This window comes from Diceros bicornis, chromosome 38 (assembly GCF_020826845.1).
Source record: "Diceros bicornis minor isolate mBicDic1 chromosome 38, mDicBic1.mat.cur, whole genome shotgun sequence".
Classification (NCBI taxonomy): Eukaryota; Metazoa; Chordata; class Mammalia; order Perissodactyla; family Rhinocerotidae; genus Diceros; species Diceros bicornis.
The window spans coordinates 25,396,263-25,421,677 of NC_080777.1; the positions used below are offsets into that span (position 1 = coordinate 25,396,263).

The 25,415-nt window shown below is 34.1% G+C and overlaps 1 protein-coding gene across 5 annotated transcripts in view; it reads right to left on the reverse strand.

Annotated features, from left to right (window-relative positions):
* Window positions 1–25,415, reverse strand: part of KCNT2 (potassium sodium-activated channel subfamily T member 2) — a 348,393-nt gene that overhangs the window by 259,794 nt on the left and 63,184 nt on the right. For 2 of the 5 annotated variants that reach the window (XM_058533723.1, XM_058533722.1), the window contains exons 2-3: window positions 2,778–2,876; window positions 660–739 (exon numbers count right to left, since the gene is read on the reverse strand). In XM_058533723.1, coding sequence (XP_058389706.1) covers window positions 660–739; window positions 2,778–2,876 — 179 coding nt within the window. Of the gene's footprint in view, window positions 1–659; window positions 740–2,777; window positions 2,877–25,415 lie in introns of those variants that run through there. The other 3 variants (XM_058533726.1, XM_058533725.1, XM_058533727.1) reach the window with 2 other exon arrangements.

Here is a 25,415-nt window from a genome sequence, read left to right on the forward strand (position 1 = left end):
CTAAATGTTTCTTGTTTTTAGGCATAACTGGGAAACATTGAACTCTTCCTCACTAAATCACAAAATTATTCCCCATTAAGGTCAGTCAGAACAACCAGTGTCTTCTCAAAGTAAGTTTTAGGTGTCCCTCACTGTTAAAATATGGGGACCTCTCATTAAATTATTTTTCTTAACGTTTCTTCTAATTCAGATAGTCCCACTTTGAAGTCTACTTATTGGTGTGGGATATGGAAAATTAAATTACTCAAGAGGGCCGGCCCCGTGGCTTAGCGGTTAAGTGTGCGCGCTCTGCTGCTGGCGGCCCAGGTTTGATCCCGGGCGCACACCGACGCACCGCTTCTCCGGTCATGCTGAGGCCGCGTCCCACATACAGCAACTAGAAGGATGTGCACCTATGACCATACAACTATCTACTGGGGCTTTGGGGGAAAAAATAAAATAAATAAAATTATTAAAAAAAAAAAAAACTTACTCAAGAAACCTTAACACCACCAGATGTAATATCCACAGCTTTCTAAAATCTCACTGCCTGGCAGACAAGATTATCAAGTTTATTCCTCTCTATAAAAGAGTTTTTGCAAAAGGACTGCACAGTTGGAATCTTTTGAGCTAAACAGATATACAAACACATAGACAGGGGAATAAAATGAATGACTTACTTGATCTCTGGTTTTTAATAAAAAATAACTTTAATCTCTCTTTAAATGTGTTTTCATTCATAAAGAATTCAACTTGTACCCTGCAAACAGAAAATAAAAACATAATTAATCTAAAGACTAATACTTAAGAAAATCAAAATAAATTACTTGATTGAATGCGTTGAGTGAATTCCCACCACAGAAAATAAGAATTGAGTAAAATACTGAACTTTTTAGATAGAAGCAGTTACTTTTTTAATTTTAAAGGTATAGTCAGTTCAAATATACGTAGTTAATTCAATTATCTGTATTAGTGGATGTAATGAGCGGTATGGATGATTCAAATCTGCAATAACGCAAAAGTCTTTCATACGTCTATGGAATAATTTTGAATCAGTGTTTTCCCAATTTTTGCCCATATCATAAGATTCAATTGGATGCTTGAGAAATTCAGTTTGAGCAACACTACCCCAAGTCTACTACATCAGAATCCTAAGGGACTGGGCCTGAAAATCCACTTTTAACGAGCCTTTCATTCCACTTTGACACTATTTGGGACATGACATTATGGGATACTTTACCTTCTTATTTATTTATTTAGGCTCAAATTAAAATATATATGGGTCAGTCAAGGAGTGGTAATGGCCAGTAGAATGTTCAAGTCACCATAGATAGGTTACAAACTAGACAAATCACTTAACTGAATGTTATATATTTGTTCCACTATAAAATAATATCAACAGACTAAAAAATTCTAATACATTCTAATACATACATTTGCTTTCTCCCTAAATTTTAGTAAACCGTCTCTCATGTGATAGGGCATAATTAATATTTTCAAAACACTGAGTGAAAAGAAATATTGTGTTCAGTGCAAGGTGACTTGTTAATAATCATCATTTAAAATTTTCTTAATTAAATAGTCTCAAATATATGCATTATAAGTTAGGATTCCCAAAACAGCTAAGAAAGCATTTTAATGTTGATACAAACAACAGATTTATTTTAATTTTTCCTAATATCACAAAATTTTGATAATGTAATCCATATAAACTAGATGTTTTTTGTTTTTGCAGAAGTATACATGGGAGATAAAACTGGAGAAAAAATTGACATATGAAGATGCTCATGTACTAGAGAAATACTTCACTACTATATTCTATGCTGTATATTCAAGAAGATTCATGAATATTTTAAAAGCTGTCTGTTGTGTCACAAAAGTAAAAGGACATTTGTTATCAATTGCAAACCAAGTTTTATCCATTATACCTTCTAAAAGACTTGAATGCTCTCTAACTTTATCTCTTATCCCTAAAGAAAACATTTCCATCCATAAACATTTTTTCATTCCTTTTCATCATTTTCCGATTTACTTTCCACATTTTTTTCACCTGATATGTAAAGTGAAAAAAAGGACAGAAATCAAGATTCTCTTTACTTGCTAATTTCTCCAGAATGAAGCCATGAAAACTGCAATGATATCTTCCAGCAGAATACTTCCATATGCATGTCTATGTACATGCACACACCCCACACACATACACAAGCCTACACACTCACACATGCTACAAAAGTGGATGCACCCACACACAGACACAGAACTCCACTAGTATCTTGGAAATCCATCATTGGATCTGTTCCCCTTGTTTATCAAATGAAAAAGGCAGTTCATTTTAAATAAAGTTACTGTAATACTGGTATCCAGCTAAATTAGTTCAAATTTGCTATGGATACAAAAGTAAATTTAAGAGGACATATGGCTATTACACAAGTAATTCAGCAAAGGCCATGGAGATTTGCTTCCTACAATTATCAAATTTATAAGAATATGGGTCCATTCTTCAAGATAATAGCTGGAATTCAGTACTGAGTATTTAACAGAGGTGCATTTTTTTAACTGAAATGAGATCATCTAAAGCCTTACACAAAATAATAAGGGATTTGGGAAGCATATCATACGTGGACAACTTTAAGGAACTGGAAATGTTTAGTCTAAATATGAAGAGTTAGCAGTAACAGAATGGCTGTCTCTTTAAACACTGACATGGCCATCATAATTAAAATGAGGTGACTCATAATGTGATGCTCTATTGTATAGAACTAATCATAGAGAAATATGAGAATTATGAATGAGATTACCCAACTTTGAAATGGCCATCATTGTGAAGTGGAGAGCTCTCCAATACATACAAATGTGCCAAAGACTGGATAACAGCTTGCAAGTAACTGGGTTTTTTCCTGAAGGTAAAGACAATTTTGCAAGATGTGAGGTCTCTCATTAAATGAATCCCAAATTCCCTTCTAATTATAATACTACATGAAGTAAAACTCTTAATTAATCTAGAGATCTCTCTGATTCAATATTCTCACTGAGGATCATGGATGATATTAAATTATAAATTTATACAAATGCTTTCTAAAGTTAGAGGTAAAAAAACAAACAAAAAACAAGCAAAACACTTTTTGATCCATGTCTTCTCTCAGGTACAGAAAAATGTCTGTTAGGTTTTCTATCTACAATATAAAGTGCAGCTTTCTTTTTTTCAATATAATGACAACTCTTCCCAGAATCAAGGCCAGTTAGTGTTAGCGTACTGTTGTGGGACGTTCCCCATTATCATACAGTTCTCCAGTACTCAGGGATATAGTACAGTTTAGTGTGTATCCTTCCTAATTTTTTTCATGATTTTAAATATCCTCTTATTATTTCCTTTTCCAGATTTAAATGTGCTTTCACTTCCTTCCTTCCTTCCCTCCTTCCTCTCTTCTTCTCTTTCTTCCTCTCTTCTGACCTCCCTCCTTCTATCTAACTTTATCGGAATTTACTTTGATCAAAAACAGGTCAATTTAATGCACTCTTTCTAGACCTTCCCCAGAACATACAGTTCTGAATAATACACTAAGGTATATCTGACCTCATCACTTCTTAAAATGTCATTTTTTTCACATGTTTATACTGAAGATGAAATGTAGAATCATTTGGCCACATTTACTCCAATATAATAGTACAATTATAATTGTATTTAGTAAAAAAGTGGAATCATAATGATTACTAGGTGGTATCTATTACTATTGACATGTTTTCATTGTTTAATAATGCTATATTTATATTGGTCAACAACGTTTTATTGTTTTTCTTGGGTGGATATTACATATTCTGTGTGACATTTATTTCTGGGTATTTTATAATTTTTGTTTTTGGTATTGTAAATGGCTACCATATTGAATTCCTTTATAGGCAGTGATATTTTTTCTTGGGTTTTTTAGGCAGACAATCATGTCACCTGGAAATCTTCCCCAATATTTCTATTTACATTTCATTGTTCTTGACTTATTACGTTGAATAGCACTTTTTGAAGAAAAAGATCAACTATCATGTGCATTCTTGTAAGAGAAGGCATCTTGTGCTTTAGCAGTAATTATATCATTGACCCTGGAATTGCAATATATATTTATATTTTACTAAAAATCATATCAAGAGTGGATGGATGTTAATTGTTAACAAAAATCTGTCCTGAATCTATCAAGTTGATGGTACACTGTTGGGGTTTTTTTGACACTGATTTGGTGAATTGTTTTAACAGTTTTTTTATTATGCAATTAGTTTTTCCATTCTGGAATAAATTGTTTTTTTAATAGTAAACTATTCAGGTAATTTACTGCTGGATTCATTTTCCAATATTTTTAGGAGTTTTTCTTCTAAAGTCTTAACTAAGATTGATGTGCTATCATCTTTAGATTACTCTAATATCTTCTAATATGAATTGAAAAATTTTCCAGATTTTTCTATGCTCTGGAACAATTTTGATTACTATAGAGAATTTTTTTGTATATCCATTAGCAATTTGCCCTAACAGTATCCAGTGCCTTAACATTGATTTTAATTTGTTACCTTTGTTTTTCTGTGTCATTTTCCTTTCACTCCGTTGCTCTGGGTACTTGAATTTATTGTAAAAATCATGCAGGTTCTTGTTAAAGTGTAATTTTCTTGCTTCACTCTTAAAATTCTTATTCAGTAACTTTAAAGTAAGCTTTACCATTTTAACAACATAAAAAATAATTTTGACCCGGGTTGTTCCTTCAGAAGCACTTATTTTGCTTTTTTCATTAATGCCCTTGACTCTGTTTAGAATGCCAAACTTTTGCAGAAATTCTCTTTTGGAACTTATAGTAGATATAGATCATTATCAAAGGAAAATTCTTCTTCTGTTTTACTTGGTGCTATTCCCTTCTTGCCTCCCTCTGATTCTGCAATATTGGCCACGGAATCCATGTTTGAGTTTTTTATTACTATACTCAACTCAAACAAGGCAGTATCTGCCGGGATTTTCTGGTCTCAGCAGGCAGGATCAGTGGAGGAATGTTAGTTCTGCTCCCTCACTATTTATTGGTTGGTGGTTTTCCTTTGGAAAATCTACATCTGGATGGCAAGTTAATATACACATCTCCTAGTACAATTCCCATTTCTAAGAACTTTTCACCTGGCATCATTTCTGTGCTTTTATATTGTACCATCCTCCTAATTTCATGCTTGGTGCTCTGACTCCAGTGAGTAAGGAGAAAGATTAAAGTCTCTCCATATACTACTGTCAAGGCTCTCTCACTCCATCCTCACCACTACCAAACTCACAGTTGGGTTTATGGGTTTACACTTATGAGAATTACCCCTTTCCAAATGTATTACATTGTTGTGTGTACCCTTATTTTCCCTAAAGTCATTGTTATGTGTTGAATTATGTCCCCCCAAAAGATATGTTGAAGTCCTAACCCCCAGGATCTCAGAATGTGACATTATCTGGGACTAAGGTCATTGTAGACATAATTAGTTAAATTAAGATGATGTCATATTGGAGTAGGATGGGTCCTTAACCCGATACAACTGGTGTCTTTATAAGAAGAGGGAAATTTTGACACAGACACAGACACAGAAAGAAGATGGCCATGTGGAAAGAGAGGAAAAGATTGGAATTATACTGCCACAAGCCAAGGAACACCTACCAGAAACTGAGAAGGCAAGAAAGGATTCTCCCCTAGAGGCTTAGGAGAGAGCATAGCACTACCAACAACTTGATTTCAAGCTGTTTACTCCAGAGCCGTGAGTCAATACACTTCTGTTCTTTTCAGGCACCAGTTTATGGTACTTTGTTACTGCAGTCCTAGGAAACTAATACAGTCGTTTTCTGATGGTGACAGTAGCACTTCTAGGTTATACAAAGTCCATAAGAATGTATGCTCCATGAGGGCGGGCACCATATTGAATTTTGTTCACACTTATAGCTTTAGCAGCTCACATTTTACTTGGGACCTATTGGGCATTAACTATTACTGGCTGAATGCCTGAATGAAGGGATTAGTGGGATCCCCAGTTCTTTCTTCGGTAAAAACCTTAAGGACTCTCACTCAACAGTATGGTGGGAGAGACAAAAGCATCTTCCTTTCCTTCCTTAGGTTATAAGTACTTGAGGATGCAAAACTTGGGACTGTGGTAAGCTGAAATCTTGGAAGCTCTTTCTTATTGCAAACTGATCTACCTTGTGATTAATGACAATTCCCCACAGGTTTTTAATTTTTTCTCAATTTTATTAATTTAGATTTGTTTGTTTATTTGCACTATCTCCCCATGATTTAATGAATATTTAGGAAAAAAATTACACTACTGTTGATTTATTTAATTTTTACAATGTTGCTATGACTTGGGTAAGGAAACCATCCACTTTATTTTACAGAAAAAGAAACATAATTTAAATAATTTTAGTGACTTGCCTAAATTGACACAGCTAGTCCTTGGACAGAATTGGGACACTGGTCTTTCCATTACTTCTTCTTGCCTCTTGCCTCCTCATCAGGTTGACTCTTCATTATTCAGAGAGTTCTAGGTCATGTGTAAAATATTACAAAAGAGCATTGCAAACACCAGATTCACACAGGCATACTGAGAAATGTTTATTTAATTCTGCCCTTTGATTATTTACTCTAAACCAGGTTCCTATCCATTTCCAAATATTCACTCCTAACTTCTGGTAACTAAATTATTTAACAGAGCAACCATTCAAATGGAGCCTTGTAAAAAGTAAATTAACAAGTAAGCCTACTATTGATTTTTCATCTTAAAAAATTAGTTTCACCAGTTTACACTCAAACACTTCCAGGGGATTTCTGCCTGGCTTCCAACCGTTACTGTATGCACAAAAATAACCTCACTTTAAGTACTTCAAAGTCCCTCCTAAGGAATTCCCCAACTTCTTTTTGCCTATCTAATTCTTTTCATAATTACTCAAGCCTAACTTTCTCACCTCCTTTAGTCAGTAACGTCTTATAAGGAGGCAGAGATTCATTCTGACAACTTTCGATAGCATTCTCTGAATTTTTAAAATAAGATTTAAAATAATGTCATTTTTGGAAGGGGAACCCAGCTGCTATATATACATACATTATATGTATATATATATGTGATTGCGTGTATTTAAATATATATATATTTATATACATATATGTACACACAGTGATGTAATGGTAATGAGAAAAGAATCTGGAGTGCCAATCACGCATCAATTTTCTTTCATTACAGATGATGCTGATAGCCCCTCAATAATTGCATTTACACTCCTGTAGCTCCTTGGTAATCATGGCTTGCAGGTAGCTGGAAATACACGATCTGTGGTTTCCATGGTAAAACACATTACAAGTCCACCCAAGAGTACTTTTGTATTCAAGTCTCTCTTCAGTTAGAAAACTCATGTCCTCATGAGCAACGTTCATTTGCAGGGCCTACTCTCTGTACTTCCTCATTTTATTTTAAATAATTAAATTTAAGCAACATCAATTTAACTCAAGTCTAAGCTTTGGAAGCAAAAGATAAAGAAAGCTAAGATAAGTATATAGGTACATTTTTTCATCTTTAAATTGCAAAGAGATTTCGCTTCTTCATACCCCCCCGCCCAGTTGTGTGAGGTGGGCAGGTCTGGGTCAAGCAGTTAAAAAATGAAAAAAAAAGAAAAGAAAAATTGCAAATAAGAGAACATTTATTCACTTTTATTCTGTTAAGTATATAATAAAGAGTAGCAAAAATACACAGCATTTAGGCTTGTAACAAATTGCTTGGTAAGGATTATGTATCTTTATCACCACCACCTCAAAAAAGGAAAGATCAGAAGCTTCAAGATCATTTCCACTTTTTCTCTTTCCTCAACTCAACTCCTTCCTAATACACACATGCTCACACATGCGCACACACAGAGAAGCCCTCAAAGTTAAAATGCATGCATACGTATATGTATATATATACATAAACATACATACATACATGCATACATTTACACATACATTCTGGAAATATAAAGCTGTTAGCCCCAGAGAGGCTTATAAACTTATATAATATGCCTATAGGCAGCACGGTCCCACCACAAACCTAACAGCATCCCAATCAAAAGGCATAACAACTACAACATGTAAATCCTTTTTTCTATTTCTCTATACTTAAAAGAAGAGAGTAGAAGATATAATGTAATCTCTAACTCAGATTGGAATATTGCACCAGTCATTTTAAAACTTTGAAGGAAAATACAATGATGCTCCCACAGCCCAGGATTGCTAGAAATGGCATGATTGAATAGCAAAGCACAGTTTGGGGAGAAATGTGTGTGTTTTGGGAGAGGAAACCATTGGGTCTCAAATAGTCAGGTCATGTTCAACAGATGCTATTTGTTAGTATGAAACTGGAATTTACGTGAAGACACTCATATGCAGTGAAAGAAGCATCTTTTAGTTTATTTAACTCTTTGCACCAATGACATAAGATTTAAATCCACCCTCCAGACAGCCTCTTCCATTCTGCAGAGGGAGAAGTCAGACTTCAGTAATTGGCACAGCTCACTGAGACATATGTATTTCTTTAGGATTTCTCAGTACTTACTCTTCTTTCTTAAGTAAAAGTAACATACATGATTTTTAATAGGTAAATAATTTGGGGTTGAATAAATTTAAAGACAAAGTGACACAATTTGAAAGAGGAGAATATAGTCACAAATAAAATATTACAATAAAATTAATGGATTTTCTAGGAAACTGACATTTTTCCCACAATAGTTTGTATGTTCATTTGTTTGTTTATTTTGCAGTACAGTGTAGGGGCTAAGAGGGCTAAAAGCATGACCTTTGGAATCAGATGATATGCATTTGATTACCAGATTCGCTAACTTTTATTCTCCGTAAAATGCAGATATTACTTCTGAAAACAGGGCTGTTATTAAAATGAACAATCCACCATTTTGTCACGAATCCATTGTATACATAAATGAATCTTTAGCTTTTGTTTTCTATTTTAAAACACAATAAAGGAAAAAATAATCTATTTTCTAATAAATAATAAATATGTTTTCTATATTTTCACTAAAAAATCTGAAATCAAAATATCAAATTATTTTAAAATCTATGTATATGACAAAAATATATCAGTAATCTAAAAATCTGGTTATCATCTCACTGTTTTAGTAGTCAAACAAGCCTCTCTTGTGGAAATTTCTCAATACACTTTTCCCAAACTGTCCCAGAAGGTAGACAATGATATAGTTAAAATGTGAAAATGTTATACTAGAAGCAAATTTGCTGTCAGATTTGTCAGAAAAATTATCCAAAACTCGGAACTAGGCAAAACCGATTGCTAGATGCTCTTTCAGTGAAATGCTGGTCTTCATTTTTGATTTTCTGTGCAATTTTACAACTGTGAAGGAGCAGACGTTAACGCATATTGTGTTTAGTAGGCACGCAAAGAATTTCCACCCAATAAAAGAGACAACTCCAAAGATTAAAGTTTACGACCCTGTGGACATTTGGGAAGGGGTGCTAACCCAGCAATCTTATTCTAACGTTGCCTAGAAATACCTGGCTTCTTAAACGCTCTGTGGACCAGTTTTAAAGTATTACTGTTTCCCTGATTAACTAATGAGTTGAATATAATTTTTGATATGTTTTCAATTTATATTTGTATGAGGGACATGTTTTATAACCTTTTGAAAATTATACTTTAACAGTTCCTCCTGAAATGAATAAGAATTTCTTATCAATTATCAGTATGATTTAAGTTGGTACCATCACTTTGGAAAACAATTTGGTATTTATATTACAAAACAATCCATAGATTCAATAAAATTCCAATGAAAATCACATAGAGAATTTTGTTGCACTTGATAAGCTGATTCTATTGAGGGTGAAAGATCAAACTAAAGACTTTTGAGAAAAAAAATAGTGAGTCAACATTTTCCCTACCTGATATCAAGACTTATTATGGTGCTACAGTAATTAGGACATTATAGAAGCGGCACAGAGAAAGACAAATTGATTAGTGGAATAAAACAGAGATTCAAGAAATTGACTCATGCGTATATTGAATATTAATATATAACAAAGGTAGTATGCCAGATCAATAGGAAAAAGGAACTATTCAATAAACGGGTTTTTAAATGATTATCCAAATAGGAACAAAATGAAATTGAACCCCTATCTCACACCATATGGGTTAAATCACCTCTGGACAGATTTAGGAAACTTTTAAACTCTTATTAAAAAATAATGGCAAATACTGTTTTTTGACCTTTGAATAGTCAGAGTACCTAAGAGACAAAAAAACAAAAAAAAGCAAACAAACTAACAAATAAAACCAGAATAGCATAAAATATGTATAATATCCTTGTCTGGAAAGACAAGTGTAAATCAATACATAACTTCACTGATGGGCTCAGGAGAATACAGCTCAATTTATAAATTTTAAATTTAAATTTTAAAGAGAACGGAAACCAAGCTCACAACTGGGAGAAAATACTTGGATACAAAACCAATAAAGGTTGAAAACCAAGAATATATGAAGAATTCTTATTAAATTGTTAAGAAAATAACAAACATGTAACCAAAAGATGTGAAACAGCATTTCACAGAAGAGGAACTATATTGGCTAATAAACTTAGGAGGAAATGATCAACCTCATCAACACTTGAAAATGTAAATAAGACTACAGTGAAATAACATTTTACATCCATTTGATTGGGAAAATCCAGAAGTATAATAACACCAACTCTTGGCGAGAATGTGAATTAAAGGATTTCTTAATTGTTGGTAGAGTGCAAATTTGTGAAATCACTTTTGTAAACAATTTGGCATTATCTAATAAAATTGAATATTCACATATTTACAATTCAGCCATTCCACTCCTACATAAATGCCAGAGAAACTTACACATGTGCACTAGGATGCATGTACAAGAATGTTCAAAAAAGCAATCTGTTAACGAGAGCACAGAAAACAGAAGTAACTCAAATATCCACTTATAGGGAAATGGGAAAATTGTGGCATATTTACATAATGGAATATTGCAGTAAAAATTAATGAACTATGGCTATATGCAACAATATGAATGGATCTTAGTGACAGAATGTTGAATAAAAGATGCAAGTCTAAGAAGACTACATGTAGCATGGTATCCACTTTTATCAAGTTCAAAAATATCTAAAATCAAACAATAACTTATTTAGGGATACACATCCATCTGTTAAACTACATTTTTGAAAAGCAAGAAAACGAAAAGCCAAAATAAGGATAGGGAAGAGAAGGGAGGAATCCAGAGTTAGTTGTAAGTTAGTAATAAAGTATTAGTCCTTAAGTGTCCACAGGTGTCTACACATTATTAATAAGTTATTAATAAATTAAGGAATGAATGAATGAATGAAATGAGAGCCTGTCCATAGAACAATAAGGAGAGTGTGCCACAAACTAAGAATTATAACTAAACTAATTCTGAGCCTCTGGGGATACAAAAAATCCTTAAATATTCTATATTTATTAAAAAATGGGGGGTGAGAGAGACTCCAGGGTGCTATGTGAGAGGAAATTTCCATACTCTACCAAGTAAGTATAGGAATCAAATCTTTAGCACAAGTAGGAATTTGTAGGGAGCCATGTAGAATATGACCGCCAAGCTTAGATGGAAGGAGAGACACAAAGAAGACCTTTTCTGATGTAAGAAATAGCAGGTACCAAAGGAAAAAGTGTATGAGAAAAAGTTAGTACATTCAGGGAATTAAAAGAAGTTAAATGGCTAGCACACAGGAAGCATATTAGGAAATAGCAATATGTAAAATGAAAGGTAGAAAAGATAATTAAACAAACTTGAATAAAAGCCAAGAAATGTATCAATAAAGTGACAACAACATTATCAAGAGGAACTACTTATTGAAAATGCCCAGGCACTACGCTGAGCACACTGATGTATTACCTCACTTAATTCTCACGACGAACCTTTAATAGGTCCTAATATCTGCATTTTAAGGATGAGGCGACAGAGGCATTTGCCCAAAGTCACACAAATCATAAGTGGTGGACTTGGTATTCAGACCAGGCAGTCTAACTCCAGAGCCCACGCTTAACCTTGAAGATATACGAGCTTTAGCAAGAAAGAAAAAAATATTATATCATATGAATTAAATTTACTTTTTTTGCTATTTATTGAGATATAATTGGCATATAACATTATATTAGTTTCAAGTGTACAACATAATGATTCCATACCTGTATATACTGCAAAATGATCACCACAATGAATCTAGTTAATAACCATCACCATACAGAGTTAACAAAATTTTTTTTCTTGTGATTAGAACTTTTAAGATCCGCTTTCTTAGCAACTTTCAAATATACTATACAGTATTATTAACTATAGTCACCATGCTGTACATTACATCCCCATGATTTATTTATTTTATAGCTGGAAGTTTGTACCTTTTGACCCCCTACCTTCCAAATTTACTTTTTATTTTTTATTATATTTTTTTCTGATTACAAAAGGGACTGAAACAGATTGTAAAATATACTGCCATGGTTGATAGACATTTTAGGAATTTAGTGGATAAAATTTAATTTCATACAAAAGAATTCAGTTTCAACTACTTTAGTAAGTCAATATTATTTCCTAAGACTGTCTCATGTGTTAAGCACCATATGACTGGATATGGTAGACATGGAAATATGGCACCCAGATCCCCCTCCTTCAATAATAGCTGGATAATTTCCAGCTGTCAGTGGCTATGGGGTTGGCCTCAGGCACAATGAGCCACTTTGCCTGAGGTCACACCTTTCTCAGAACAGCCCACAACCCAAACTCCATATCGTTGTCTGCTTCTAGAGAATCCAACCAGATACACTGGCAAGTACATTATACAGACTGTCTATGAGTTTAATGGTAATTCAACTTGATAAAAAAGCAAGCTATTCATTGTGATTAAACTGTCAACATACAGATAACAGCAAATTGCTTTACTCCAAAAAAGATTTCAAAGTAATTCATGATTTTGCTTCCGACAATATGGTAGAAGAAATGTCCTATAAATCCTCCCCAAATGAAATACCTAAAAAAGTTAAATAAATTAAACACACACACCCCACACTGCTGTTTAACATGTATGGGTTAGCTAGTAGGAAAGTAAGGGAAATCCTTAGAATCCAGAAAAGACAAGAAAATAAGAATCCAGAGAAGTAAGCTAGCATTAAAGCTGCTGTTCCCCCTGGTGCTATCTGCCAATTTTTGATGGCATAGCATTTGTATTTTGACAGGCAGAGGACCTAACAAAGAAATACCCCACAAAGAGCCACATAGAAATTCCCCACAGAAGTCCCCCACAAAGAACAAGGTTCCTGAAAATCACCACCATTAGTGCATAAACTAAGAAAAATCCCTTAAGCAGAAGATGGTGGATGCACTTGGCCATCTTGGCCGTGGTTCTGATTGGTATTGAAGGGAAGAAAGAGACACTAAGACTTGCTGTATTCATTTTCTAGGGCTGCCATAACAAAATACCACAGATGGGGTGGCTTAAACAACGGAAATTTATTTTCCCATCATTCTGGAGATTGGAAGTCCAAGATCAAGTTGCCAACAGGGTTGATTTCTCCTGAGGCCTGTCTCCTCAGAGTACTTCCTCTGTGTTCACCATCCCTGGTGTCTCTCTGTGTGTTCTTACAAGGACGCCAGTCAGATTGGATTAGGGCCCACCCTAATGGCCTCATTTTAACTTAATTATCTCTTTAAAGGCCCTATTTCTAAACACACTCACATTTTGAGGTACTGAGGATTGGGGCTTCCACATATGAATTTTGCAGGTCACAATACAGCTCATAACACTCACTAAAAATAAGTCTGACATCACTGACTCCAATTCCACACCTCTTGTTCTTTCTTCAGCCTACTCCACCTCTCCACCAAATCTGCAATTGTCAAGGCCACCAGTGACCTCTATACGGCACAACACAGAAATCAGGTATCAGTCCTCATCTTACTTATCCTATCAGCATTAGGCATAGTTGACAATCTCCTCATCCTTGAATGACTTTCGTCATTCATCCTTGACATCCTTTTTCTCCTCATCCTCGACTTGACTTCCAGGGTACCCCATTCTCTTGGCTTTCTTCCTACCTTAGAGTTTACCCCTTCTGAGTATCCTTGGCTGTATCCTTGGTTCATTATCTTCTGTTCTTCATTCTGAGTTCATTCTGAGTATACTTGGCTGGTTCTTTCTCTTCTGTTCTTAAAACTGGTCCTCTTTTATAGCTATAATCAAAGTGTAATCCATCTATATGCCCAAGATTGCCAAATTTATATCTCCAGCCCAGTCCTCTCTCCCAAACTCATAAACTCAACTTCCTACTCAACTTTTCTACTTGGATCTCTAGTGGACATCTCCAACTCAGCAGAACCAAACCTAAATTCCTGATTTTTCTTCCCTGAAATCTTCTCCCAATCTGAGCTGATGTCAATTTCATCCTTCTGGTGGTTCAGACAAAACTCTCGTAGTTATACCTGAATCTTCTTTTCACTTGAGCACATATTAATATTCTCTAGAGTTCTTTAAGTAGTAAAAGTCTTTTTAGCAGAGTAAGAGAGAAGATAATGAAAAAAAATGCTTGTAATGAACACGTTCAATTAACACTAGCTTGCAAGAATGACCTAAAGGCCTTTAAACTTGCCTACAGGTTAAAATTGATTTTCAAGGCAAGACCTGGAAAAAAAAAGCAAAACAAAACTTTAAGTGATAAATAGAAATATTGAACCCAAATGGAAGCTCCATCCATGTATCATTCTACAAAAATAGCTGCAAAATATTTTACATCATTGAAAGCACTGTGATGTGCACAGTCTTCTATTCTCAGGCATGACCTTTAATTAGATATGACTGCAAAAACTGCCAGATTGGATCCTAGTGTGAGTGATGTATAGTGACACAAAGGGAAGTATTGGAAAGGAAATAACCACTCATTGTCTTCTTCCCATCTCTTTAGTGTGTCTGAGATAGGAGGTACTCTGATGTACCTGCTAATCTTCCCTATGACTATCCTCTCCCTCCCTCAAATTAATTCCAATTATGGCATCCAGAGTTCCATAAAAATTCAGAATTGGTTTAAGGGAGAATAAAGATTGTCATCGCACAGTTTCTTAACGCCTCATTGAACCTCAAGCTCCACTAAAGAGATATTGACCAGTTTGGGCTTATCACTGTTTGCTCAGTGCCTGGAATATAGTGGATGTTCACTAATATATGGAGTTAAAAATTACTCGGCAGTAGTTGCTTCTAACACTCCGTTAGCATCCAAAGTTGACAGTTATCAGCATGCAGAGGCTGGCAATCTGTGGCTACTGCCATCTGGCATCTATGCTGGGAAACAGAAACTCCCAAATAACCTTGCTCCAAAAGGAAGAACACATTTGTTAATTTGAGAATGCATGCTTCTGATTTGCTATGGGTGATATGAATACTCTAGTATACCACAATTCCTCTTTATTTCCTCAACCAGACTTCATTATCATACAAGTTATTGGGGTTTTAAATCTGTTGGTGACTACTTTTCAATAAAATATTCAGGTGGACCTTAAGAAAAATGAATGACTCTTAAATTAACTAAGCTTTCTTTTGCTTTCCTTTTGCATTTCCTTTGCATTTTAGATGTGACTTGAACTTCTTCCTCACCAAAACTTTTGTTAAGTGACACACATATATTTTGCTTAGCACTGTATTCCTTTACCATAGTACTTATTACAGTGTATTGGAATCGCCTTTTTAAGTATCTGTATCCTTCAAGTGGACCTTAGAGATGTAATAACTGGTTCTATGCCATAGAACTCAAGACACAGAAAGATAAAAGAAGGAAAAAGATGACTTTAAAAAATATTTATATCATTAGAAATATGGCACATTTACATTTTGAAAGTGTATACCTTCCTTGAGCAAAGTAGAAACAGCTTAGCTTAGTGCCTTGCAAGAATAATGAGCAAAAATAGACTAACATAGGCAAGAAGCTACCAAGTACCAGATGGAATGCATCATTAATAACATCGAACTATAAGTCTCATCAAGAGTTGATTTCAGGGCAGGTTTCTTGCTGTGTCTCCCTCCAAAGCTGCTAGCAATGGCTTCGCTTGGCTCTAAAATTATGAGAGCAGGAACTGTGTTTATTTTGTTCATTTTGATTTGGTTTTCAGAACCTAACAGAGACAAGTACACATATTAGGTACTCAATATATTTGCTGGGTGTTGAATAAGTTTTGTTATATAAAAGTTTGCTTTTTCTTTGGTTCTTATTTACACTTTTATCTGACAAAATCATATTATCATTTTTAAATCTCTTCTGATGATTTTTCTAATTTTCCATCATCACTTCTTTATATGTTCTCATGTCGAGGCTTATTTGGAATTCTCACCCAGCAATCTCCTACTTCCCCTCTATAGTCCACTAAAGGAGTCAGTAGTAATATCATTATTTTATTCTGTGTAGGAGAAAGATCATTGAATATATATATATATATTTTCCTTGCTGGTACTTTCATAATAACTATTACACTTCACGTAAATTACTGATAAGTGTGGCTAAAAATGGGTACTACATGAACATTTAATTAAATATTCACTTAAACATTGAAATAAGTACATGTAGTGTATTTAAATATTAATTTACACATTTAACTAGTCAATTGCTTCTCTATATATAAAAATATAACATAGTTGATTTCCACTTATTTAATTCTGTTGTATATTTTTCTTTTACATATTAATAAATCATTAAGTTCCAAAACTATCACTTTAATAATTCTGCTAAAACATGCCTTTTAGAATCATGAAACCTTTAGTCCCTGAAATGAAACATGTAAGAAATTTCCCAGACCAAGTAAGCCTGAATTTCAATCATCAGTTTTTAAGAGAGAAACAAAAATGATTATAACTCATCTCAAAGAGCAAATGAAACAAAGCCACCATCAATGACTTAGTCCATTCTAGAGACTCAGCCTCTTGTCCTAACCCATGTCTCTGGTTTAGGAAAATTGAAAAATATGTTTTAAAATACTAAAGGAACATTGCGGAAAATTCCAGGTCCTGGCTCACTCTGATTGCCAATATTCATAGAGAGGAACTACGAAGATTCCATTGTAAGCCTTTATAGCATTTATGAGATGAAGAGAACTTGACTAGGATCCAGAGCTATGGGAATAATTACAGCACGCCTCTTGCAATGATCCTGAACCTTGTCCACAAAACTCAGAAGGCTACCACCTCACATTTAACCTCTGTTAAGAAGCCTTCCAACTCTAAGTACAAGGCTGGTAGGTTTCTGTTAACAGAACAGTCATTCCACACTATAAAATAGATGATAAAGTCAGGAGCACTAGTAGCATGCAAACTTGCTTACAATTCTAGTACTTACGAAAATATGCATATTTCATTTTTACATTCACAAAAATTGAGCAAGCAAGCACTGACTCACCATGAACAAGGAAGGTGTTCCTTAGAACTAGAAAAAAGTTGATGTGAAATTCAAGTCTGACTATAGATACACCTTGTGAAAATAATTGAGAATCGATTGTAATGCAATTGTTCTTAATGATAGAGTCACACTTTCTCTCATTTAAAGAAAAAAAGGAAATGCCAATAATACTTGTAGTTTTGCCTAACAATATACCACAGAATATGAAGATCTCTATAAATTATATTTAACCAATATATTTATGCAGAAAGTATCTATACTTGGCTCCATTTCAAACCAGCTTTCATTTTCTTCATGCATATTTGAAACTTCTACTTTTTTTCGTATTAACTTTTTTGTAAATTTACTTTGGTGTCAATTCGTGTTTTAACAAAAGTTAAAAATTAAATGAAAAGTTAATTTAGTCGTCCATAAATAAGCTATAAGTCTATTACATATAAATGCTGAAAGATAGTACATATTCAAAAAGTATTATTATTAGAGGTGCCAGCGTTTCTGATGAAGAACAGATGTATATATACCAAAATGATGCAATAATACATATGAGGAGGCAGTAAAATCTGCTGTGATGAAGTTACTAAACTTACACATTTATGTTTTGACTCTTAAAATAATTTGCAGATGCCTGAACTGACTATATTATTTGTTATGCATTACATCACTTAGGACACTTTAGTTTGCAATAGAGAAAAAGAACCTACTCAAACTATCTTAAATTTAAAAGGAATTTAAACTCTCTCACAAGTGAAAAGTACCAGCCTGGGGTGACTGCAAGGATGGCTTGAACCAACAGCTCATCACTCTCACAAAGACCTTATTTTTCTCCAACTCCCAACTTCATTTCCCTTACTTTATCCCAAAACAGATTGTCCTTTAGGGTAGCAAGATGTCCGCAACTGCTCCAGAAATTGCATCTGTTCATGGTAAGTCCAGAAAGAAAGAGAAGCAAGTGTTTACCAGAATTTCAAGAAAAACTTCCACTGGGTGTCAATGGATTCCATTGTTTCATATAACCACATCTAAACTAAACACTGAGGTCAGGGAATGAAGTTCTCTGATTGGCTTAGCCTTGGTCATACTCTTCAATGTGAAATTGGGGCTTGGATTAGGGGTGGGCTGGAGGAGGGCACTAAAGTCCATGGACTGAGAAAAAGGAAAAGGTGGTTTTCCAGAGAGAAATCAAGAATCATTACCAAAAATGAGCAAACGGATACAAGCGGTATAAAATAACTGATATCCACTAAAGAGGTGATATGGTATATGGTATGATATAAGATGTATGATATGGTGTAAAATAATGAAGTTTATATTAAAGTAATACATGATAAGGTTTATTTTCAGTGCTAAGCAAGATCTTCATGTTCCTATATCTTCAATACCATTACCACAAATAATATTGAAAAATGACATTAGAATTGCATTATGATATTTCTACATCGGTGCTATTAAATCTGGTATTTTGGATATCAGCCTATTGAGGTATTTCCTAGCTATTAAAATTTCATTTTACATATATCTTTAGCTACAGGTAGGGAGGAGAATTAAAGTAGATCTAATCTCATGTTAAATAAACTATCTTCTAGCTTAGAAAAAATTAATTTAAATCAAATGCCAGGTTTCAACTTTAATAAATACAATGTGTTTTATTATATAATTTTCAGCTTTTCTTCTATTCTATATTGTTATGATTAGAGTAGAGAAAGTGAAGAAAGGTGATCATGAAAAGGTGCCAGGGTTTTCTAAGCCATGTTAAGGAGTTTGAGCTTGAACTTTAAAAGTAATGAAGAGCCATTTAAATAGAGAATCTTTTGTTACATCTGTGGTTTTTGATAGCTCATATCAGTATAGAGATTGCATTAAAAGGGTCAAGATTAAATGTGAGGAAACCTCAGTAGTCCAAGAAAAAGATGATGTTAAGTAAATGAAAAAAAAACACACACACACAAATACTTATTTAGGAACAGAAAGAAGACAATTTGGTGATTTGTTGTATATCGAGGTCCCTGTGAAGAACAAGAAGTCAAATTTGACTCCCAGATTTCTAGTTTGAACATCTGATTAGTTGTGGGTGTCATTTAACAGGAAAGCAAATACCAGAAAAGGACCTGCGATTGAGTGGTTTTTGACTGTTGAAGAATGGTGAACGGACTGATAGAAAATGACCAAATCAATACTCGAGCTGTTGTCACAGTAATTTTTGGATTTTTGTAAAGCAGCAAAAAATTTGAGTCTTCTGTAGGGCAAGTTCCAAGTTGAGGCTGAACAAGGTCATGCTTTTTCTTTCTTCTTTCAGCCCCATACATTAAACAAGTGTCCTTTCAGTGCTCTAAAGAGACTAAATAGTGTCATGGTCTTGCACTTTTTGTGGGTGATTTTGCTGTTTAAAATAATCCTCAAGCCGTAGTGCTGAGGTGCTGTTTAGTGTTCCTAAATGCAAGTAGGCTATGATGTGCCTTACAGAGCAAAGATGTTTGTTAGAAAAGCTTCGTCCAGGAATGAGTTATAGTGTTATTGGCTATAAATTCAACGTCCATCCAGAGAGAAGAAGAGGAAATTCACCCATCTGTATGTAAACCTGCTCTGGAAAATGTTAAATTGACATTGATAGAGCATGATGAAGCTATAGAAAAGAGGGAAAACCAGCTAAATTTGTGGATTCGTGAGATGATGACCAATAAAAAGAAAAGCATAATGCATAGCATTGTCCTAAGTCTGAAAGCCAAAGAAGTTTATGGTCATGTTATTCAGGATCAAGAAATTATTAAATCTTTCTCCGTTAGTGTCTTATTATAAGGAAATATCACATATATTTAGTTATTTAGAAAAAGTATATATTAAATAAGGTGTCTCTAAACAGAAACACACTTAAAACAAGGTTATATATTGAGCAGTTGATGAAAATGTGACCAGAGGCTTGCAGGAACCTAATCCTGTATCTACCTAGGAGCAAGAGCCAAGGATTCGCTAACTCACTGTTCACACAGACTTGATAGAACATAACCAGTGCGGATAACGAGAATTGACCGTGTATGTGGGGGGGGGGGCAAATTATATATACCTGTGAACAATTCAGATGTTCAAACACACATATATGTATATAAATTATGTGTATATCTATTATATAAATATAGATATAATATGAAGGATCACTTGTTCTGACCCTTGGTCAGGACTGACCTTGTATTTTTACTTGGATGATCCATGTATTTTTTTTTTTCCCTGAGGAAGATTCGCCCTGAGCTAACATCTGTGCCAGTCTTCCTCTGTTTTGCATGTGAGCTGCTGCCACAGCGTGGCTGCTGACGAGTGGTGTGGGTCTGCACCCAGGAACTGAACCCAGGCTGCTGAAGTGGAGCACGCCGAACTTAACCACTAGGCCATGGCTAGCCCGCAAGTGTTTTCTTGTCTCTTCTTCAAATGCTACCAACACAATAGCGCTGACTATCTTGCACTTCTTTGCATTCCCCTCTGTACTGATTCCATAGTATATCCCTCAAAAGTTCTTAGTGGGGAAACAAAAGGGCTTTTGAAACGGCAAATTATTGCTTTTATTCATTTTAATGGGAAAAGGTGGACCACATAGCATTTACCAGAGCATTTATTAACTTCAGTAATTTTCCCTTTGTTATTAAAATATAACGTATTAGTACCACAAAGGCTGAAAGTGCACACATAGCAACACACCATACCACCATAAAGTTGGGTAACATTACCTGAAATCAGTTCAGAATTTCTCACATGTAAACACTGACACTTTACTAGCAAAACGGGGTGACATAAAACCAATGATATTAATAATCTAACAAATTTCCCCAAAATGAGGTCATTATCTGTACAGTTTCAAGTACTTTAAAAGCTGCTTGAACTTTTTTCATGGGGAAGAATATTAATAGGAAACCATTATTCCCTTTGTGAATCAGCATGTGCTCTTTGAAAGTAGCATAGATTTCTAGCACATGAAGGGTATATGCTTAATTACTCAGAAGCTTTCATTTAAATAAAAAATACAAAGTTACAATTTGAAAAGTTCCAATTAATTTAAATAATTTCATGTAACCAAAGTTGCTGGTGCATATGAAGGAACATAATTCATATGAAGAAATATATTATACAAAGCATAGAGTTGAATTAATTGCTCACTGTAGTCTGCAGATGTTAACAATGATTTACTAATTTTAGTTCAGCAGTTGCCATGAAAAGTTCCAATTTGGAGGTCAAGAAAGTATTCAAGAAACCTGTTTCTCCACCTGTACATCTTCAACAACTGGCCCAATCACTTTATCCTAATTATGTGCAAGGCATTTAGTAGGAAATTCACAAATATGGGTAAAAATAAAATAAAAGGAAAAAATGATCCCAAATGACTAATATGAACAAGGTGGAAAATATTTTCATCATCCATGAATATTTTCATTTCCAAAATGTACTTGTATTATATTAATCAATCATACCATTTTAAGTACCCAGGTGGATGACAGCATTTTAACATATGCCTGCTGTATGCTAGGTATGTACTTTTTAATTTAATATTACAAAACTCCTTTGCCCTAAGAATTGTTATCTTTATCGTGCAGATGAGTTTTGTGAGGCTCGGGAAGCTCAGGATGTTGCCCAAGATCACACTGCCAGCGAGCCATGAAGCTGGGACCTGATAAAAGTGCAATTTTACAATGAAAATAAAAATGCATTTTGAAGACTTACTCCCCTATTTCTTATACTTTTTCTTGTACAAACACTAGAAAGTCCATAACTCCTTCTACACAAGAAATTCTTTAGAGCTAAATTTTGTTTATAGATAGAAAACTGGAACCCAGAGTAGATAAGTGATTTGAACTGGACCTCTTTCATACGTAGTGACAGTGTAAGCACTGAACAGAACTCAGTCTGATTCTTAGATCATGGCTCTTGCTAACATACCAAACTTCTCCTGCCCCTTCTCCTTTACTTTTTAACTTACCAACTTTCTTAGTCTCAAATGGATTTCAATTAACTACCTCTAATAAGCATTTCTGGGGAAAAAAAAAAAAACAGGATAATGATCAATAATGGAATGTGAGCTATCATGTCACTAGTCTAATGATCTCCATAATCAGTTCTAGGGGAGAATGACCATGTCTATTACACATACTTCCAGATAAAAAATTAAAAGCTTATGCTTTTTGTCAAAATATCCTGTCTCATTTTGAAACAACTTTTCAATTTATGTAGTACATTAGTGCTGTGATCATGGTAAATCCACAGAAAGACAAGTCCTTTTGATTTTGCATAAGACAATATTCCCTGGAAAGTTAGAATAAGATGCAGAATTGCTCTGAACAAATATTTTACTCCCAATATCACAATCCTGGGCAGCTCCAAGTATTTACAAAGGCAGAGAAATAGTCTTTAGACACCACTAGCTTTATTCCTCTTTGTTTTGCTTTGAGCACAACAGAAAATTCTAAGCTGCCATTTCAACTGCAAAAACAAATTATGTGTGATCCTTTCCTCACTCTCTCAGAGTAACCATCTTGCTGTTCAAGCAAGAATCAAATAGAAATGGCATCCACTGACATCTAATTTTCTAATGATATCCAAGCCAAAGAAGGTGTTATTGACTAACGAGTCAATAAGAAATGCAATAGATCTTTACTCATTATGGGTTATTACTCAAACACTTACTTTACCCTAGTCCTTTTAAAGAAGAAGCATTTTAGTTTGAAGTGTTGATCATAAAAAATATAATCATTAATGGAGTGGAGATTTATTTTTTGTGGGAGTTTCCTTTTTTGCTGGCTCATGACTGCGTCTCAGTAATAAAAAGTGGTTAGCACTTCCCTTGCTCATTAGGTAGAATTATTCCCTTGACTGGTGACATCAATGCATTTGTAACAACCCCATCTGCAATGCTGGCAGCCTGGCCTAAAACGTTCTGATAAACAGAGCAGAACAGGAGCAGGCATTTGAGAGAAAGCTATTGTAGTCAGTCAAGAGCAGAGTCAGGCATGAATAGTTGTGCGTTAGACTGCTCCATACCTTTCACGCCTACAATTATGCTACACGTCAATATTTAACTCTTCAATATGTATCTTAATGTGATTGATTTTTTTAGAACAAACGTTAGGCATAGCACATTCAAAATACCTTCCATTTAAACAAGAATGTTAGAGAAAGGATATTATGTTGAATTAGAGCAATTTGATAATGATTTAAAGTGGGAGTATAACTTTATATACTCAATTATTCTAAAGTATCTCAAAAATAAATTGTTGAATATTACTAATGCTAAAGAGAATTTTCTGAAATGTATGTCTCTTGATCATTAAAATAAATATATTTAAAACATGCAATATAAGTTCATTGAAATTACAAATTAAAAGTACTCTATTTTGGATGAATAAATAAGTAAAGAACAAATAACGATAGCTTTATCCATGTCAACAAAAACATTTGAACACTGTTTTCATTATCTCATTGATGTTATAGCTCACTCTACAGTACCTTTGTCTTGAATCAGACATTGATGGCTGAAGTCGTGGAAAAGGCACAAATGTGGAGCCACAAGGAACTAGCTGTGGAGACATTACGATCTTCTGCTCAGATATTTGTTCAAGAGAAAGAAATTTGTTTACGGCCACAAACTCCTTTCACCGAGTTGCATGATCAAAGGAATGGAGTCTTTTGTTTTTTACCATTACTTTGGAAAGATTTTATAGGATGTAAACATTTCAGCTCCAGCATTTGATTCTAATTTCTTTAATGCTATCTTTGATTCAGCATTGCTTGACAGACTATTAAGGAAATGTTGATGATACAGGAAGACCAGTGTACTGGTTAACATGATTATTTTACAGAGCACTGTGCATTCATTAATAGCAATAAGTTGTCACAATATTCCTCTTCGCTTCTTTCTAAAAATCTCTTTACTTATATTCACTTAGTCTCAAGACGTTTGATTTTCAAAATATAGAACCTATCACTCGTTTCAGAAAATATAACCTATAACCTTTTCTCTGGCGAACAAAATCAGACGTTAATTTTAAGAAAAGTCCATGATAATGAGATCATGTATACCAACGACACAAACCTTACAACTCAGAAAAATGTGGGTGCTCATATTTCAAACATCAATGACATTCTACAATAAAAAATGCATACACACTAAATATTAAATTCCAAGACCATATGATATTGTTTAACAAGAGCCCTAAGAAATGGCTGACATATTGAGAGACACGACAAATGTGGAGAAGTTTCTTACAGGCATAACAGGAATGGCAGAATATACAAAAGAAAAGATATACATGTATGAATTAATAAAAATGCAGAAATATATAAAATGTACAAGTCTCATTAAAAGTTAAAGAAGATGTTAGGAATATATTAACAATTTATATGATAACAATGGCACAGAGTAGTATATAAACATTTTGTGTAGTCTTACTCATGATAATCTTGTTTTGCTTGTGAAAAACCAAAACAATGTAATTGCCCAATAATAGAAAATCAGATAAATCTTTTTTGGCACATGGATAGTATGGAACAGTATGCAATCACAAATAATGATGGAAAGCTATTCAATGGAAAACCAATAAATAAAGCAAACAAACAAAAAGAGGCTACTAAATACTACTGTGCTTTGATCCTCTTTGGGTAGAACCTATACATTTAAAAATAGAAAAAAAAAATCTGAAATCTATTCCTCAAATTATTAGCACTGCTGAAATTATGTTTTTGTTTTTTTGAAATTTCTGGCGATTGTTGTTAATCAGTATTTTCCACCTTTCCCATAGTCACCATGTACTACTTAAGCAATAAAAATAAAACACTAATGAAATAAGACATGCCATCACTATCACAAGCTTTACCCATGATTTTACTTCCTAAAATGCTTATCCCTTCAAAATCACTTGCTAAATGTCATTTACCAAGATCCAAACAGCTGCTCGCTGAGACATTAGGTCATTCAAAAATACGTCATGCTGGAAATCACATCAGACTCAG